Here is a 19,893-nt window from a genome sequence, read left to right on the forward strand (position 1 = left end):
TGTGAGTACCACTTAAAAAATTCCTCTCCAGGAAGATTCTCTAAACCTCATACAGTGCTGGTGTTGATTTGACCTGATGGGAATGAGCTAAACAGTTGTGTGAATATGTAGACGTGAGACTGTACGCTGTACAATACCCTTATAAGACTGGGTTTCTTCTTGTATTTGGTGATAAGGAGGGCTGTAAAAAATCTAAAAACGTGACCGTATTAATGAGTAACGTGATACAGAACATAAGTTCATAATTGTAATAGTATATCTGGTTGTTTCTTTGAGTAATTGTCATAGCATCCATTCTGAGTCTAGGTTAGTTGGCAGTAAGGATATCTCGGCCTCTACCTGCTGGGTAGGTTTGGTACCACATTTTCCACACGGCGCCATATTAGATAGACACTACATAGCAGCGGACGAAGTCAAGGTAGGGGGACAGTTCTCCAGATGACAACGGTCCTCAGGCCGCAGTAGCGCGTCCCCACAACACTAGAGGTAACTACCGCATGGTCGACAACAAGTAACTGAATCTAGCATCTCGGACAGCGTCGTCCGAGGCGTCTTGTATTGGTCGTTGTTCAGCTAACTCGCCGGCAGACATGACTTCCTTGACTCAGCGGAGTTCGGGCCTCGTGCAGAGGCGGACCGAAGCCTCGCGCAACGCCGCTGACAAAGACCGTACGTCCGGCGAGGAGGACCACGAGCCCCGGAGAGGAGACGAGCAGGAAGATGACGATGCTGGTGACTCCAAAGAAACACGTCTCACCTTGATGGAAGAAGTGTTGTTGTTAGGACTGAAGGACCGAGAGGTAATGGCATATAATTCTGCTATCTAACGCTGTAAAATTAAGGAGAGATGGGACGTTACCCAAGCTAACGTTAGCTATATTTCCTAACCGACACAGCTGTAGTTAACGTTAGCATCCTTGTTTGCTAACATGCTAACTACAGCTAACAACAATAATGGGCTTCATCGTTGCTCACCGGACTGTTTAAAGCCACATGACGAAAATTGGTAATGTCAAGAGACGACATTCATATTCAGACAACAGTGTGATCCGTGAATTAGATGTTGTCTTTTGACAGAGCGTGTTTATTGTGACATTAGTGCCTGTCGTTACACCAGTGACTTAACAGGGCAGAGGAGACAGTTTGCAGTGGCAAGTGACAGACAAACAAATGGTTAGTAATCTGCAAGTACAAACCAGTGTCCATGAATGTTGAATCACAGTGGAGATATTAATCTGCTGCTGAGATGTGACCCGATCAGTGATTAAACAGTAACTACGGACAGAAAGGTACAGCGACAATTTCCTGATGTATCCTTACTCTTTTCTGTCTTTGTTTGGCACTGATTAAAAGAAAAACCAATTAAAGCGAAAGTGCAGTATCAGTCTACATTAAGTCAAACATAAAATACATCTGAGGTAATCACCTAGGTACTTATAGAAGTTTTATTGTCATTTGAATGAAGATGACCACAAGTAATTTTGATTTATATACTTGTGTGTCTGAGAAGGTGGAAGGTCAGTTTATTTTCTGAAATTGTAAAAAACAAACAACAGTGACAACTTTTCTTTTAATTTCCAGTTAGGGATGAGTTTATCAGATTTCAAAAATAATACTGACATTCTCCTATATTAAGTTTTGATGGACGCATGTCAAGCTTACAACCAACACTGATAAAGTGCTCCACAGAGAAGACCAAAGTTTGACTGCTGTCACTGACAGCCTGTTAGATGTTTGTCAGTATCACAGACAAGGCAGCATCAGTTTTATTGATAAGCCATTTACTCATGGCCATGAGTTGAGTTCTAACTTACAGTTGTCTGTCTCCATTCTATATTAAGCTTGACACCCAAAGGACACACACACATATAAGGGTGAAGTTGTCAAAATGTAATGTCAGCTGTTATGTTTGGACCAGTGAGTATTTGTTCTGTGTTACTGTAATTTTCTCTGAGGGTGTTTGTGTAGTACCCAGGTGTTGTCTTTGATTGGTTTACTCTGGCCCTGACCTGCTGGGCCAATCAGCTCGACCATCAGGAGTTCTTCTGGTTCTCCTGTTGTAATTCCATGATAATTCCTTAACAAATCAGGATCCTGATGTGTGTTTGCATGATTTAGGGCTACACCTCGTTCTGGAATGACTGCATCTCATCAGGGCTGAGAGGGTGCATGCTGATTGAACTGGCTCTGCGAGGACGCCTCCAGTTAGAGGCTTGTGGCATGAGGAGGAAAGGTCTGCTGGCCAGGAAGGTAGGACACTTGTTTCTGCTTATGATTTTACTGTGGAATAGAATCATCAGAATAGAAATGTTATTTCACCCTCCTCACCCTGTTGGTGCTCTTATCTTCCGGCACCTTAAGTGTGGGGTGGGTGGGGCATGAGCAAGATCAACTTGTGCAGTTATTCGCAAAAAGGCATGACCAACTCCAACACACATACAACAAAAAACTCTACAAACCTGAACCTGTAACTGCTCCTTCATCAGTATGGGTTATATTAAAGTGAAGTACAGAGTGAAAGAGAGTGAAGGATTTTCTCTGGGCAAAGGAATTTTCCATTTGTTTGATAACGTCTTCACATCAACATGCAGTTAATTGACAACAGGTGAATGTCCTGCATTCTCTGGTTGCAGCTTTCCCAGTGCAAGGATGTCTGCTTCTCCGTTTTTCATGTCACTTTAACTGATATCTTTAGTAGTGATTGTGACACTGCTCTCAAAACTGATCACATTTTCAATGCTGAATATCTTTAGGTAGTGGATTGTGGAACAAACCTGGCTCTCAAAACTGATTTCACCATTTTCTCATTTTATTGACCAAACAGTCAGAAAAAGTAACTGACAAATTGATCAACAATGAAAGTTCATTTTGTCCATCAGCAGCTTCAGTATTAGTTGTGACAGCGAATGTCAGTGGTGCAGTCATTTAGGGTTATATAGCATCTATTTTAGCAAATAAGTTTTGTAACTGGCTGTCATCTTTCTGAATTAAATTCACAGGTAATTTGTAAGTCAGATGCTCCAACAGGTGACGTGCTCTTGGATGAAGCCCTGAAACACATCAAAGACACCCAGCCACCAGAGACTGTGCAGAGCTGGATTGAGCTGCTCAGTGGTGAGTTCAGCTGCTTCATTGTCTTACAGCTTCGTTTTGATGGTCTGTCTGTAAAGAGATGTAGAAACAAAACAGATCCACGCTGCCTCCTCAGATAAATTCTGAGCTTTACATTATGTGTTTGAAAATGGAGACTGCAAGTGTATGTCTGTGAGTCTAGCATAGATGGACTTTGTATGGATCTCACCCACAACTAACAGCAGCTGATGTGCATCTGGATAAGTTGACATATTCTGTATTAAAATAGGAACCAGTGTGAAGTCCTAGGAATTAAACAAGGAATTAAAACTCCTCTGACTATGAAGAAACATTAGTCAGACTATTAAAGAATTAAAAACAAGAGTTTTGTCTGAGATGCAGTAAGTAAACAGGGTACATACAGTCAGCCTGGATGGGAGACCCTAACCTTAACATTCAAAACTTTTAATTTTTACTTACATGTGAGTAACATGCTTACACTGCAGAGCCCTGCTGGTACTTTGTTTTATGTGTTGTCTGTTTTAAATGTAGATGAGCATGTCACTTTTCTGTGACAGCATTAACTGTCTTCTGTTTTATGGGCTCGTCTTCAGGGGAGACGTGGAACCCCCTGAAGCTTCATTATCAGCTGCGGAACGTCCGTGAACGGCTGGCCAAAAACTTGGTAGAGAAAGGTGTCCTCACTACTGAGAAGCAAAACTTCCTGCTTTTTGATATGACCACACATCCTCTGACCAACAACAACATCAAGCAGCGCCTCATCAAGAAGGTCCAGGAGGCCGTACTGGACAAGTGGGTGAACGACCCTCACCGAATGGACAAGCGGCTGCTCGCGCTTATCTTCTTAGCCCATTCCTCTGACGTCCTGGAAAATGCCTTCGCCCCGCTGCTAGACGACCAGTACGACCTGGCCATGAAGAGAGTGCGGCAGCTGCTGGAACTGGAGCCTGAGGGGGAGAGCTTGAAGGCCAACACGAATGAGCTGTTATGGGCTGTGGTGGCTGCCTTCACCAAATGAGGCTACCACACAGAGGACAGCAAGAAGTTGTGGCATTCAAGTGGCATTGTACGTTGGGGTGGGAATCACAGTACCGACCCCAACATGGACTGGTAATTTGACTGACTTCAAGTTTCCCCCTGCCTGGACTTTTGGAATGGGCTGCCCTCTTTTCTTGTTCCTTTCCCCACCTCAGTTTGTTTTCCTTCCAGATAACTGTCATCGTCGACCCTTTATGGCCCCCTCTCCCCATGTCTCATTTATGTATTCAGTTTTGCTAAAAAAAATAGTAATAATATGGGCGTTTGAATGAAGGTGGTTGGAGATGATGTTGGTGAGACTTAGATCCAGATGTTGATTCATATCCTCTGTTTTCTGTTGGGTTTATTTTTGAAACAGTCACAGGTACGGTGTGTTGGACAGAGGTTACTCAACGCACCATCCTCACACACCTGATCAAACAATAACCAGTGTGATGGACATGTTGTACATATAGCAATGAAAGGCTAACTGATAATCCTGACTTTAAATGGATATCTTCTACCAAATGTGGAGTGTATGGGTATGATGTTTGGTGTCACAGCATTCTTTGACTTTTAAATCAAGTACTGGGAGACAACTTCACATCCTAATTTCTCAGTCTGCTGCCCAGTACTGTGCTTTCAACATTTTTCACATCCAACATTTAGACTCAGACTCAACATTGATGCTCCATCACTTCCATCTGTTATATATACAAAAGTCTGAGACCACTTTCCCAGCCCACACTGGTCAGGGGGACAGGTACATGGACATGGTGCCAGTATATAACAGGGCTTTTTAGGTGGAGGAAAACCACTCTGTACAGCCTGATGTTTGTCCCTCCTGGCTTGAAGTTATTCATCTGTAAACAAGACAATAAGCATGAACACACAGATCCAGGGAGCTGGAGTGCTCAGTTTGATTAGTTATTAGTTACTGAGACCTTAAATGTTTTGGGAAGAAACTTGAAAGTAATGTAAAGCCAAAACATGGTGAACTGATAACGCTGATAGAAATACAGAGTATGATGATTGGGAAAGAAATATCATAGTAAACATTAGAGCAAGCTGTGGAAATCAAGATTACAGTAGCCTGAGACTCAAAGACAGTCCTCCATCTCCCTGCTCCATCACACGCCACCTACATCCTCACTGAAGTTCTGCTATCTCTCCTAATGCAGGAAACAGGAGTGTTGGCTATACCAGTGTCCTCCAGCAGCTGATAATAGTCTGACGCCATGAGCTAATGTCTCTCACTTTGACTCTCTGATTGGTTAGAAGGATGAGGCTCGCTCAGTCTGCACTGCTGTCAGACTGTTCAGTGAGTCCTGGTCGTCTTTGATGGCACCTCTAGACATTTAGGTATGTTTTGGAACTTATTTCAACTAAAAAATATGATATAAAGACTTCCATACTGTAGCTAAATAAAACTTTGTGACATAATGAAGTGAGAACAGGTCACTTCAATGCCCTGTTTTTTTTTTAATTAATATTGAAACCTGAGTTTTGATGGAGGGTTCAGACTGTGATCATATCTCTTCTAGATGCTCTGTCAGAATGTGCGCATATGAACCAGGATTCTAGCCTGTAATATCTGAATGGTCACAGCTGACAGCAAATGTATCTTAGTCTGCTTCAATGTCATGATTTTCCATTTGCTTATATGTCTTTGATAAAACAACTTCCCCTTAAACTGTGTAATTTATGGTGGCATCAGCTAACACAGCTGCTAACTATGTTAGCTCATATTGACTGTGATAAAACACCTCTTTGTGGCTGTTGAGGATTAAATTGAAATATTTTAGTGGCAGGATCAAACTCAGGAAAGCTGACCCAATCAATGCAGCTACCTTTGTTAGCACAATGCAAAGAGATATGTTGTTTTCACTGATTAGTGAACTATAATATGATCAGAAATGAAGTAATCCACAGATCTTAAAGCAGGATAAATATATGTATAATGATCTCTGCAGCAACTGAGTTTGTCCTGTGGATCTGTGTTTGGTTTAGAAACAGTTCATTTAGTGAAACATGCTCAACTGAAGATGAATATGAACTCCAGCTCTTTTCCAGTACAGGAGAGGTCTTTAAAACTGATGGGATCGGACATGAACTGCTACCAGAGCTATATTGTGTGTATTTAAACAGACACAATCACAAACCAAGCCATGTTATAAGGGAACATTGGAACTATTTCTGAACCAACACCAGCTGTGTCAGAAAAACACTGGACCACCACTGGACAGTGGATTTTCTCACTGGATGGAGCTGGGCTAGAGGTTTCCTCCTTTTTCCAGACTTAATGCTAAACTAGGCTCAGCATATCCCAGACCTGTCACTGTACTGGACCCACAGAGCTCAGGTAGATACTGATCTGGTCATGTGAGTGTGGGCTGGATGGTGAAAAAGTCGGTTTCCTTTAATGTGCAGACTGTGTTCTTACGTCAAAAGAAATCCACCGTATTTACTAAACCATTAAAAAATCTGATGGATTATCAAACACACCCACCAAAGTGTAACCAGAGGAATCAAAGAGGGTCCCTGCTCACATTCCACATGTTGATGTATATACTTGTGTATTTGTATCAGGCACAGATTCACACTGTCAGCTTTCTAAAACCATGGTTCATCTGCACTTGTCTTTCAAGATGTTGGACAAAATATTCATCGAGGCCTATTCACTATGAACCATACCTTGCTCTTAATTTTGTATTGCCTCAGTTTTCTGAATTTTATTTGTTGAACTGTTGTGTTTTAACACAACTTTTTGCTAATGAAGCTCATGGAAAGTGAAAGACATTGCTGTATTACTTGTATGTAGCAAAGGGCTGGGAGTGATCAGGCAGCAACTGGGAGAAGAGAAGAGGTGAACCAGCAGCTGAATACATCTGAACATCACCTAAATCTGTGGATTAAATATGAGAGATTATATATGTTATCTAATTAAAGGGACCTCTAGTCTGTGTACTTTCTTTGACCCTAGAAAATAAACCAAGAGCTTGGAAGTGCCTCATCATACAACTGATTTTAACTTTTATTTTAAACTTATGGACCTGTCTCATATGTGGACTCAGATTTAGCTCCAGCTGATTGATTTTGTCTGTTTGCACTGTGTATGTGGATGACTTGTTTTCCTGAGCTTCAGTGGTAACTTATTTACCAGTGGGGCACATTCATGTCATTGTGGAATACAAATCAGCTAAGCTGTAAGTCACTCAAAATAGTTTCACCACACTCAGCCCAGCACATGAGGTGATGTGTGCCCAGATTTGTGAATATAATTACAAATTACAAAAACATAGGTACTCAGCAGTGATTCCAGGTTCAAGTTCTCTTGTGCTCAACAGAAGGGAGCAGCTCAGTTATAAGACAGTGTCAAGCAAAATAACTTTAGTTAGTTACATTTCTGATATTCATTTCTGATACTCAATCACATGCATTTCACTGTCACAAAACCTTCAGCTTTTCATTGATTGTCAGATCAACATTCTGCCATTCGTCCTCCCTTCATGAGATCTGAATGAAACTGTATGCTCATGAGATGCAAAAGGTCCTGTCACTTTGTACCAATCAATATGGTTCATCAGGTTTAAGTTAGTACCTACCCTGAAAGCATGGACTCCTTCACTGGTGGAATCCATGTCCTGATCAAATTCTTTGGTCAATATCTTGAAAACAAAGTAAGATATCAACAAGCTATATGCACCTATTCAAATATGTGTTTTTCAAAAAAGTAGAAATAGCAGAAAATCCATCATCCATCATCCAAATGTCCAAGAGGCTTCAAGAGTATACTGAGTTGTAGATGTGAGTCAAGTCTGAAGTAAATTGGACTCTGTGTGTGTGTGTGATCCAGCTCACAACAAACTGACCTAAACAGACCACACCCACATCCAGATTCTGTGCCCAGGTACTGACGTACACAGACATGCATGACTAGACAGATCCTTAATAAGCTCCTCTCACTTTCTCTGTGAAGGGGGAAACTTAAGTAAGATAAGATTTATGCACCTTTTGATAAATCTGGGCCAATGATGATCTACAGAAATTTTGGTAGCAATCTGACCTACAGTTTAGGCTAAGAGGTCAAACAGTGTTTTCCAAAAAAACAGAAATGGTGGTAAAATTCATCACAGTGAATTTTTATGGCCCAGAGGCATTTCTGTAGAGCACATTGATCTGGACTTGGGTGTTTTGATTTGAGGGGTGTGGCCTTTCCAAACTTGCATTTTTGGGCCTTAATTACACCATCTGGCCGATTGGACTGATATTTCATGGAAAGCATTTGAACATCATTTCTAGTTATTGGGCCATGTTTCATGTTTCTAGCTCATTCCAATGGCAATTCGATCTGCAGCATAAGACAACAAATAATAATAATAAACAGACACAGGAACAACAGGGCTCTGCCTGTCAGAGTTTGAAGCCTAAATAAAGAATGGGGAAAGATACAGTAAACTGTGTCCAGGTGTGTAGTGCTGATGGAGATCTATCCACACAGACTTTAAACTCTGTGAGCTGCCAAAAGTGCCTTTACCACAATACACTGACTTGCTCTTAGATATTTTGTACTACTTATGTAGATAAATGTAAAGAGATTTGTTTTAAGTTTTAAATTTGAAATGTAAGTAGTCTCAAAATCATTTTTGCATGATGAATGAAAAAATCAGGGAGGTAACTCTTTAATACATGTATATTTATTATTTATACATGATATGCATGATTCATAGACTGTAAGGTTGCTCAGGAGGTTACAGTGGATTAGTTGATACACATTCAAGGGTCTGACAAATAAAAATAAAACGTCAACAAGAAGAAAAGAAATGGTTTACACAATAAAGGGTTTGACATTCAGAACAGAAACCTGAGTCATTCATGTCTTTGTTCTACAGTACACATCAATGACCAGGTTTCGGACTGAAAGAAAGCTCAAGAAAACCATGTGTAGAATATCTGAAAAACTCAATAACAGCTGCAGGCACATCTGCGTGTCAGAGGGCAGGTACCTGAGAGAGGGGAGATATGGACACATGAAAACTGGCATGCTGCAGATGATTACAACAAACTTTCATTTAGACTGTGACAAACAATAAATTCTAACCTTAATTCCTGAGGTACTCTTATTTTATTTCTGTCTATGTCTGTTTGTCAACCTACATGAGGCTGACCCCACCGAGCCAGTGACACACCAGGGGAGTGGAGGGGGAATGGAGCGACCGGGTTTCAGAGGATTTAATATGTGACTCAAAGGACAGGGTGGAGTCAAGGATGATACTCAGGCTATGAGATCTCCAACCCTCTGGGGCAGCGCTTTGGGAGCCACGACCATGAGCTCAGTTTTATTGCTGTTTAGTTTGAGAAGGTTAGTGGTCATCCAGGTTTTTATCTCAAGGATGCAGTTGACAAGGGACAGTGGAGGGAGCTGAGTGTACTGAGGTACAATTGGGTGTCATCTGCATAGCAGTGGCTATGGCTACTCTATATGTAAAACCAGAACTACATAACATGATAGCCCAGTTAGCTTTGTCCTACTACAACATTAGACTGTTAACACATCATGAAGTTTAACCTTGGACGAACCAATAGGAACTGAGTGTTTATTTTCAAATATCATTTTTTTCCATTTTAAATGATTTCATTAAAAATAAGTAAAACAGAATAAGTCAGAGAAGCATAATCCAAGAGGAATGTCCACAAAGAATAAAGAGTGATAAATAAAATATAATAAAAACAGGAAACTATGAATGACTAATGTGAGGTGGTGTCATTATTAATGGAATATCAGTGATGTTACAAAGACATTAAGCCTTCCTTGACAGTGTCATAATTTCTTCTATCTGATGTTATGTGTGCATTTTAAAATGCGTGGTGTTTGTATATAACGTTGTACTTCATCTTAGGTCTTCAGTACATTCATGTTTTGGAAAACTTTAAGGTGATTTATTCAATTCCTTTGACTTTCAGTTCATCTCGAACTCGGCTGAGGTAATCAGGATCTGGGTATCCATAGCTGTAAACATAACGACAAAGATGTGGTCAGTTCATACATTGGCCCTGTTTCATGCCTCCTGTGAAATCGGATGAGACTTCCACATTGATGATTAGATTTAGGTCACATGAATATGTTTCTCTCTAAATTTCTCAGCCACCATGTACAAATCACCACTCCCACCACTGGTGGCAGTGAAGTGTCCCACAAAGCACTGAATAAAAGGCCACCTTAATTTCCTAATAAAAAAACTAGATACCTCATTCCTATTAATACTTCATCTACCAGTCATGTCAGCCTGCTATTGATAGCTCCAAATTTGGCCTCATAAACATCAGATCATTATCTACTAAAGCATTACTGTTAAACGACTTGATTCTTCAGCATAATCTGGATAGGATTGGTCTATGTGAAACATGGCCTAAACCAGATATTTCCCTGCCATTAAATGAAGCTTCCTCACCCGAGTATACAAATGCACATGTTGCTCGTCTCGGTGCTCGCTACAAAAAAAGGTGGGGGCGCCGCTTTAATTTATAAGTTTCTCTGGTCTAACCTCAGCTCTCAATGTCACTTTTAACTCTTTTAAAGGGTGGCAATTTGACACTATATCTCTTGATTCATTGTTTAAGTTAGTGTCGGCTTCTAAACATACTACCTGCCTTCTCGTGGGAAGTGGGCTTAAAATGGTTTGATTACATTAAAGGCACAAAGTGGTTCTGCAGGTACACTTAGTGGTATGTAATGCATGTCAATAAAATGTCATGTTGCCAAACAAAGAGTTCTTACTGAGTTGGTCCTCCATGCGTTGAGGTTTTGTGGTGAATATCATTCCATGTCACTGTATTGTTCCTACCACTAGTGGTGGAGCGACCAACAGTGAAGATGAGTCTCTGATCAAAGGCCCGTCTCAACAGTTTCAGGACCCTCTTGCCCTCTGACGAGTCTGGGAGATAGGCTGTACGGGACACACCTTCATATGGCTGACCAGGGTTAGGATGCTCCCCCTGCACACACACAGTACAGGCTTCTCTGCTTAATCATATTCTGCCATTATGGGATTTCAATTGACTCTGGGTCCACAGCTCTTAGGCAACAGTGCTGTGGTATTTCTAAGTGCTATGTAAAGGCAATTTGAGATTCTTGAAATTAGGAAAACCAAGGTTTCATCCTAACACAACATAACTTAACAGACTTTACCTTCTGATGGACACAAAAGGGTGTGTGTATGACTAGTCCTACACTGACACAAGGGGCAACTTAAACAATGTCAACATACAACAACCTGAAAGATATCTAAAGAACAAAGAAGAAGATATTAACTTTTAACAAATAACACCAAAGCCAAACAAAAAGGTTTTTAAAGACTTTAAAATTCCCTTAAAATTCAAGTCCCTCCCTTCCTCTCGCTGGAGTTTGGAGACCAGGTCACCACCTTGGGCTCTTTGTCGTGCTTCTTAAGACATTTCTGAGCACTGTTTGTGGTGTAGGTGGGAGCATTGTCCTGCCAGGGGAGGCAGGACTGGTACAGGCAGAACACTGTATTGTAATAAGATGATCATTGTTATCCACATCAGTAGTTTTAATGTTGTGGCTGATCAGTGTTTATCAATCATGGTTTGAATGCCACAGCCTATTGTTGCTGACCATGTTCATCCCTTTCTGGCCACCATCTTCTGATGGCTACTTCCAGCAGGACAATGATCCATGTCACAATGAGTTCAGTGAATTTCTGTGACCTCACCAGTCACCAAATCTTAACCCAGTAGAACACCTTTGGGATGTGGTAGAGCAGGGGATCGGCAGCATGAATGTGCAGCTGACAAATCTGCAGAAATTATGTGATGCAGTCATGACAGCATGGAGTAGAATCTCAGAGGAAAGTTTCCAACAGGATTCCAGAGCAAAGAGGAACTACCCAGTGTGGGGTTGCTAGTAAAGTGCAAGGTGTGTGTATGATATTCATTAGTAACTAAACTCACATTTAGATTAGCTGTTTTGTATGCAGGGATTTCTGACATAGCTGTGGAGTCTGATCTGTGATAGGCATGCCTCCTGCTGCTCCTGTGATCCTCCTGTGATCCTCCTTAAGCAATTTCCTGTCAAGGATCAATAAAGTACTATTCTATTCTATGATCTCACTTTCTCAACCCAACTGGTCGAGGCAGATGGCCGCCCACCCTGAGTCTGGTTCTTCTCAAGGTTTCTGCCTCTTAAAAAAATGTTTTCCTCTCCACTGTCACCTAGTGCTGCTCATGGTGGGATCTGCTGGGTCTCTCTTTGTAAGAGTACGGTCTAGAGCTGCTCTATATGAAAAGTGCTTCAAGATAACTTGTGTGTGGCGCTATATAAATAAAAAGTGACTACTACTAAAATACTAATATAGCAGCATAGGCAACACATTTTATTGTGAGTGGTAGAGGGACAACCCACACAGCTAAATGTGTCAGGCCTCCATCCACATTATTCTCTTGCCATTTGTCAAAGTTTCTAACTCGCATAAACACAACATTTTACATTTAACATCAATATCTGTTTTGAATGATAGATATTGTTATTTGAGATAAACTACTGTGATGAAACTTTCTCTTATACTGTTCTTTTTTTTCAACTGTTTTTTGAGCTATGTTTGGTACAGGAATTTCCTTCGGGATTAATAAAGTTCTTTAATGTCTTGAGGTCAGCATCAGCCTGACTGCTGCTAACTTCCTACCTGATCTCGATGAAGATTATTTTTTCTACATGAATGTATCAGCACTATGTCTCCACATAGTGGATTCTGTTTATCACAGTGTGTTGAGATTTGCTACCAGATTCAAACCACTCACTCATCATCATAATCCATATTCGGCTGACCATATCTGTCAGAGGCATTAGAAAGTTCTCAGACCCCTTTATTTTTTGCACATTTAATTGTGTTGTAGATTTAATTTGAATTTGGATACATTTTGTCCATCAATCTACACTCAAATAAAAACAAACTTTTTTTTTTGTTAGAAATTTTTGGTTATTAAAAATCAAAAACTGAAATCTCTCATTTACAGAAGTATTCAGACTCTTTGCTTTGGCTCTCCAAACTGTGGTCAGGGGCATCTTGTGGCAAACTGCATTGGATGTACCTGTGTTTCAGGTCCCACAGTTTAATCTGCATGTCATGACAAAAACCAAACCATGTCAAGTCAAAGTAACTCTCTGTAGACCCCCACAGTAAAATTACAGCAAGGCACAAATCACAGGAAGGGTATAAACTAGGAGCACAGTGGTCTCAATAAATTGTGCAATAAAACTACTACTTGGAAACTAGAGTCCAAGGTCAAATGTGAACTTTACATCTGTCAGTGTTGTATCTGTAGTCTTACCTTTTGGATGCCACTTGGAATGTAATATTGGATGATTATTGTTCCATACTTCTCATATCCAGGCAAAGATGAAGAGCTGTTGGTGACATCCATTCTGCCTCCATCAGGTTGTGTCCCTGTCAAAGTGCCATACAACTCTCCACATGTTGGACATACAGGTTTGTAGTCAAAAGCTTTTTTCAGACAGTCTCTGCAGAAGGAGTGCTTGCACCGCAGGGTCTCTTTCTCTGTTTTTACTATTGGTTCCATACAAATTGGACATGATTCATCTTCAGGATTTTTGCTGTGTGTAGGTTGAGGACCAGAGGTTCTGCTGCTGGGAGTGTCTGCTGGACCTTTGTTCAACGGACTCTTGCCTGAAATTGCATTTTGTGTGTTTTGTAGAAGGAACTCTTTCAATTTAGCGATGTGCAGAAAAGGTCCAGTCGCTGTTGTTTCATGTTTACTGTGGCTGGGTTTAAAAAGGAGATGTGGAAATCTCCTCTGCAAGTCTTTGTGGTCATGTGGACTCACAGGGACCGATGTGACCTGCAGGTCGGAGGCAGTTCTCTGGTAGAATGTGATGAATCGCTGTCTGACATAGTCTGCATGAACAGGGTATATGGAGACATGGCATGGTTTAAAAGTCACCTGCACTGTGTTGCTGGGGTTATTGTGGACTGTCCTGAGGCCAGGCTGTGTTTCAATGACAAAATCATTCCCTTGAATTTTTCCAAGTTCTTTTGCACATTTTTGCTGGATGTAGGCCATAACAAGCCCAGATACATCCACAGATTTGACATGAGTTGAAGCATGTTCATCTTGCTGACAAATTTGTCCACGTATGACAGAACTGGAATTAGGCTTCACTTCTGACAGGCTGTCTGAAAGCTGCTCCACTTCCTCAAAGGCTGCTGTCACCCTGTAGCAGGAGCCTTTTTTCTCATGACTGTAAGACTTCAGAATCCTGATTAATCCTCCAGGGTTTTTGTAACCATCTTCATCAATAATGACAGTGAGGTCTGTGATAAACTGCAAAAAGACATGACAGCTAAAGTTAGCTATTAGCTACATAGCTCTATCTAAATGTATGCATTTTACATTTTGTATTTAGAAACTTGGATAAACATTTTTAATTGTGATGCAGCAATGTGTTACTGTGCACTGGTACATTATAACAGAGCTGAAACAATTACTCTAGATATACTGAATTAGTTGCAGGCTGTAAACTTTACGAACGGGCAGACGAGACACTCCACAGTGCAGACAGATTTCATTATTAAGCTATGGCCAAGACAGCAACTTCTACTTTCTCAGACTGTGTGGAAATCTGATGTTTTCACAAAGACACCAAAAGCTGGGTTTTTAGGTAAAAATGATAGTCATGGTGTGTGGTGACTGAACTGGCACTACCTGCAGGAGACAGAATTGGAAAGTGGAAGAAACTGAAAGAGGCAAAAGGAAAATGAGAGGACAAGCAGTAAAAATGCCACAAATGATTCTAGGAAGCATTTTACTTTGAAAGTGTCCTGCACTCAGTACTGTCAGAACTGACAGGCAATAACAATCAATAATGATAACACATCTAATCATCATCAAATGATGATTATTATTATTATTATTATTATTATTATTATTATTATTACATGTTTTATTTACATTTAGAAGATGATTTTTTGGTCCATCTGACATGTATGAAATAAAGTTACATTAAATGTTGTTATTACATTACTCTGTTGGAACACAGCTGTTTGCAGTAAAGGTGCTCTGTAAGTTTGACTTCATTTCATTCGAGTGCTGATCTGTTTCAATTCAAAGAGATCATGGAACCTCAATTTTTCTCTCTTAATTTCACATATATTCCATCTACATCATACCAACTATATTAGGTATTAAATCCAGATATACTGAAACAGTTACCCCATATTGTTAAAACTATAATATATAAAAGATCTGCCCTGAGTCTGGTTTGGGTGTATGATCCGTCATCAGCTGTTAAACTACTTCAGGATGTTGGCTGTACTATAAAAAAAACTACACTTCAGCTTCTGGGACATTCCTCTACTCTCTCAGAGGACTCCAGGAATAAATCTGATGGTAGTTATTAGTTGATTTTGTTGATAAGTCAGAGAGAGTGAACATTAACACTGTATATGTTTTCTTCTGTAGTGTGAAGTGTGAAGCTGGCAGTTGTGGCCTTTTAACATGAGTGATGGTATGTTTTCATTTGACTTGATGCGCTTTTATTTTGAAGTGTAGACGTCCAACCAGGAAGTCTCGTTTCATGGTTGCCTGGCCAACGTATCGCACTTTCTGTCGAAAATAAAGCATGTTAACGTAGTTTTCTTTAGATACTAAACGCAACAGAGACAAATCAAATGGCGTCTTATTCAGAAAAACAGGAGCAGCAGTGCTTGTGACTGTGCTTGTGATTGTGACGGTTAAAACCGGACCTACTCCGACAGTAAACCATGAGCCTGCTCTCACACCGCACAGTCTCCTTTACCCTCTAAAAGTGGTTTAAACATAAATACATGAAACCTACCGCCATGCCGTAGAGTCCCTCTGAGGCTGTAGAGATAGTTAGCTGCTCCGACGAACACACTGAAGACCTGTCTGCTCTGAGGTTTCACTTTCAGCTTCACAACGTTCTCAGGGTTCAGCACTTGTCTTTTGGGGCCCTCTGTCGGTGACGAGGGAAATAATACACAACATAAAAACCACCAGTAAACAGTTCAGTTGTAACCTGCATCACAAATGCACGTGTCCTGCCTATGGATAAAACCAGGAGCGTCGCCAAGACCTTTTTTTTTTTTTACTGGGTCACGTGGTCTGGTAATGTGACACAACAACAGCAGTGTTTCTTCTACCATTGACTTGACAGGGCGGCCCGGGAATGCGGCAGCGCACTGGAGCGGAAGAGCCGCAGCAGAGACAGGTTGACAACTCGCCAGGTTAAATCCAAGTTTTACAAGTCGGTAAAATCAAGATGCAGACCGACCAATCAGCCACAATAGCAGGTAGCTTTGCTGGCAGGGTGGCTAGCCCCAGTCCTCTCCTCCGACATATATGTTAAATAAAGTCTAACAACAAAGTGCTTTATGTCAATATGAATGCAGTTAAACAGGTGATGTTGCCCTTGACCTTTTCTTCATAGTAGTTTTACTGATTATTAGTAGTCAAGGAGGCCAATAACCAATATTTGGAGCTAATATTCATTTGCAGTCAAAGTGAAAATATTGGCATCAAAATTTTGAATAATACAAACTCCAACACTTCGTTTAAATGCCTTTAAGCATTAATTAATTATTAAAGGTTTTTGTTATCTTATTCAAGACATCTTTGTTTTAAAATTCTAACAAAAAATGCACGGAGCTCCCAGGCTCAGCAGCATGTCTTATAAAGTTAAATGAAAACTTAAATAAAGAAATAGCTCCCTAAAGTTTTTGCTGAAGCAATGCTTAAAATGGCTGAAATTATTGTTGAAATGCAGAAGAAAAACTTAAAATTTGAAAGGCTAAAAGTAATTGCTGAAGTTTAAAATGGCTGAAATTAGCAGAGAGAAAGGTAGATGCAGAATCTGAAGGTTAAAACCAACAGCTTAAGCATTCAGTTGAATAGCAAAATTGCAGACAAGTTGAACATTTTAAAAAAGGATAGAGTTGAAGAAAGTTGAATTAGCATAAATGTAAAAAGCTTAATAGTTTAAACCTTTTGATAGTTGGGTGGTTTCTGTAGCAGAAAGTTAAAGGTTTGCTCAGTATCTTAGATGCCTCTGAGTAGATGCATTTGATGAGATGTGACTTCCCTGTGCCAGCACCACCATTGATGTAAAAGAACAACTGCTCTGGATTCAGTCCACAAACATGTTTTATGCACCAGTCTCTTACTGCATAGAATACATAGGCCTGCTTCTGATTCAGATTCTGGTACATGTGATGTAAAACCACAGGATCAATGATGGGCTCTCTGATGGCTCTGGCCTCTGTTACAGCATTAGCCTGTTGACTGTAGTCTGGGACATTTTCTTGAACATATTCATGATCTGGCTCTGCTGCCTCCAGTTCACAGATACACTCCAACCTGTCTGCTTCAGATTCAGGTGCCAGGTTACACCATTCATCAATCATTCCTCTGTTCTGTTCATACTCTTCGACAGCTTCCTCAATCTCTTTACTGTTCATCTCATATTTGTCTTTGTTTCATTTGACAACTTCTCTGATGGGCTCAGGAAGGTCAGAACCACGCAACTGCACATAGCCGCTGTTATTGTTGTGGATTATCTATATGTTGGACCCCAACGTGGAGTCAGATTACAGGACACCAAGGGAGTAGAGAAGGAAGTAGTTTTATTGCGACAGCAATAAAGTACAACAGGTGAGCAAAAAGGGGGTTGAGGGAAAAGTCCAGGACCGAGAGTCAGGTAGTGGAGCCAGGTGAGGGGAGAACGAGTCCGGGGGGAGAAGCCAGGAGGTCTGCTGGGACAAGTGAGGGATCCTCAGGGGCAGACGAGGGCACCAGCAGAAGACTGTGACACACACAGAAAGAGTTACCAAAAATACTTTTTCTCAAAAACAGAGTCAACAAAGCAAGACAGCTAGACTGAGGGACCAGTAGTTACCACATGGGTGGACGGAACAAACTGGCGTTGAGTGGAGGTCAGACCAGGGATGATAAGCGGTAGATGATGAGCGATAGATTGCAGCTGTGCCGGTGCCACGCCACGCCCCTGTAGGAAAGCACACACACAAACACAGAGGGAGAGGGAATATGGGACAGACACAAAAACTGGACCGGAGCTGGGGAAGAGGATGGGGACCATGACAGTTATAGAAGGACTCGTACGTGGGTAAGAAAGGCCTTTTCAGTTCCTGATCTGAGCGGTAAGGAATGTATAGTTTCAGAGGTGTTCCATAAAATTGCTCAGGATGTTTTTTCTGTGAGCAGCGGTGAAATCTGATGATGGCAGGCTTATCATTTCTTTGCCTCTGAACAAATCCCATGTCATTTAGCAGGGGCAAAGCATTTTTACCTTTTCTCTGCTGACCATAGACAAATCTGCATGTGGACGCAAAGTCAGCCATACACATCTGTTCAAACTCTGGTGTTTCAGGTCTGGATTTGTATTTGTCGATCAAAGATGTCATCCACACATTTGAACACTCTGCTGTTGTGTTCTCCAGGTACAAGAGGAGGCGACTCATCTTCAGTGGGTTGTCATCTGTTGTGTGAACACAACAGCACGTGAACACTGTTTCATGTGAAGGCCACAGGTACGGCTCACACACTCCTGAGCACTGATCTCTCTCTTTTTGGAATAAGCCTGCATGACCTCTCTCATCTCATCACATTCATTGACATGGTCCCTGTTTGAGTTCTCAATGACTGTTTTGAGGTACTCAGACAGTTTAGCCTCTTGCTTTGTTATGTAGCTGGTGAGGTACATGATGCATGAATATGCATTGAGAATGTAACCGACATCAGTATTAGCATCCCAGGCCTCAAGTAGATGTGGATTATATCCATTTACCCAGCAGTCCTTTGGGTCACGTTTCAGTATCACAGCACAGGATTTGTTTATCTTACGCAGACACTGGTGATACTCCTCGACTGTTAACTGACATCGAGCCAGGAGCTGCTCCAAACTCAGGGAGGCACTTTCAGGTTCATTCAGCAGCTGGTCCAGTGCATCATCATCATCATCATCATCATCAGGTCTGACAGTCATTGTCTTTCTGCATGGTGGTTTGGGAAATCCAAATCTACAACCAGAGTCCAGACTTCTGAAACATGTCTTTGAGTGGTTTTTACTGTGCATTTGAACCTCTTTGACTTTCTAATGCAGTGCAGGTTGTCTGTGTGGGTCAGGCAGCTCAGCTGTGATGTATCTGGACACAAAGTCACACACAGTCTAGTCATCATCCTCCTCAAACACAGGTGCACCTTCTACCCATAGACAGTGAATGTGTGGACTCCCTCTGTGCTGAAACTCAACTCTGTAAAAGTTGTCAACAACTTTGCCAAGGGGCTGAGCAGGAGACAAGAGCAGATCTCTGAATAACGCCTCAACACGCTTATCAAACATGCGCATGGCTGTCACAGGGTTACTTCTCAGTATGTCAGTAAGCCCTTCAAAATCAACATCCTCTCCTTGGTGTCTCTTTATCGCCTCGATCGCTTCAGGCCAACGCATTTCAGCTGCTGAGAAAGTGCAGAAGAATGTGGGAGTTCCCAGCTGTCTGATCATGGCAAAAAGATCTCTTGTTGTTTTCTCCCGATAGGCTGGAGTTCCTCTCAGTGGCTGCATGAATCTGACGGCATCTTTATTACGCACCAGTCTCTCCACCTCACGTTTATCTTGTAACATTCCTGAGGTTATTTTACGTCCATCTCTGGTCAGAGGCTTTCCTTTCCTTAACTGTACTGTCATACTGGAGCCAAGTGTATTTCAGTCAC

The 19,893-nt window shown here is 41.2% G+C and overlaps 2 protein-coding genes across 2 annotated transcripts; one reads left to right on the forward strand and one right to left on the reverse strand.

The window, feature by feature from the left end:
- Window positions 1–332: 332 nt before the first annotated feature.
- Window positions 333–7,131, forward strand: golph3a (golgi phosphoprotein 3a). The gene is made up of 4 exons (XM_018698046.2): window positions 333–800; window positions 2,119–2,250; window positions 3,000–3,114; window positions 3,687–7,131. Exons 1-4 carry the CDS (start codon window positions 591–593, stop codon window positions 4,109–4,111), a joined length of 882 nt encoding a protein of 293 aa, XP_018553562.1. The 5' UTR covers window positions 333–590; the 3' UTR covers window positions 4,112–7,131.
- A 1,654-nt stretch (window positions 7,132–8,785) lies between these two features.
- si:dkey-3h3.3 (uncharacterized protein LOC100144568 homolog) lies at window positions 8,786–16,244 on the reverse strand. Its single transcript, XM_018697860.2, has 4 exons — window positions 15,983–16,244; window positions 13,459–14,469; window positions 10,889–11,106; window positions 8,786–10,120 (listed from the first exon to the last, which is right to left on the reverse strand). Exons 1-4 carry the CDS (start codon window positions 15,986–15,988, stop codon window positions 10,051–10,053), a joined length of 1,305 nt encoding a protein of 434 aa, XP_018553376.1. The 5' UTR covers window positions 15,989–16,244; the 3' UTR covers window positions 8,786–10,050.
- Window positions 16,245–19,893: the final 3,649 nt, after the last annotated feature.

This window comes from Lates calcarifer, linkage group LG13, assembly GCF_001640805.2.
Source record: "Lates calcarifer isolate ASB-BC8 linkage group LG13, TLL_Latcal_v3, whole genome shotgun sequence".
Lineage (NCBI taxonomy): Eukaryota > Metazoa > Chordata > Actinopteri > Centropomidae > Lates > Lates calcarifer.

Bases quoted from the DNA above. Each gene is read 5' to 3' on its own strand.
- golph3a (XM_018698046.2), top strand. From the start codon at position 591: ATGACTTCCTTGACTCAGCGGAGTTCGGGCCTCGTGCAGAGGCGGACC. The intron at 2,251-2,999 runs GTAGGACACTTG...TTAAATTCACAG, and splicing joins AAGGTCTGCTGGCCAGGAAG to GTAATTTGTAAGTCAGATGC. The intron at 3,115-3,686 runs GTGAGTTCAGCT...GCTCGTCTTCAG, and splicing joins CTGGATTGAGCTGCTCAGTG to GGGAGACGTGGAACCCCCTG.
- si:dkey-3h3.3 (XM_018697860.2), bottom strand. The intron at 11,107-13,458 runs GTAAGACTACAG...GTGTGTGTGCAG, and splicing joins TTCCAAGTGGCATCCAAAAG to GGGGAGCATCCTAACCCTGG. The intron at 10,121-10,888 runs GTAAGAACTCTT...TTATGTTTACAG, and splicing joins ACGCATGGAGGACCAACTCA to CTATGGATACCCAGATCCTG.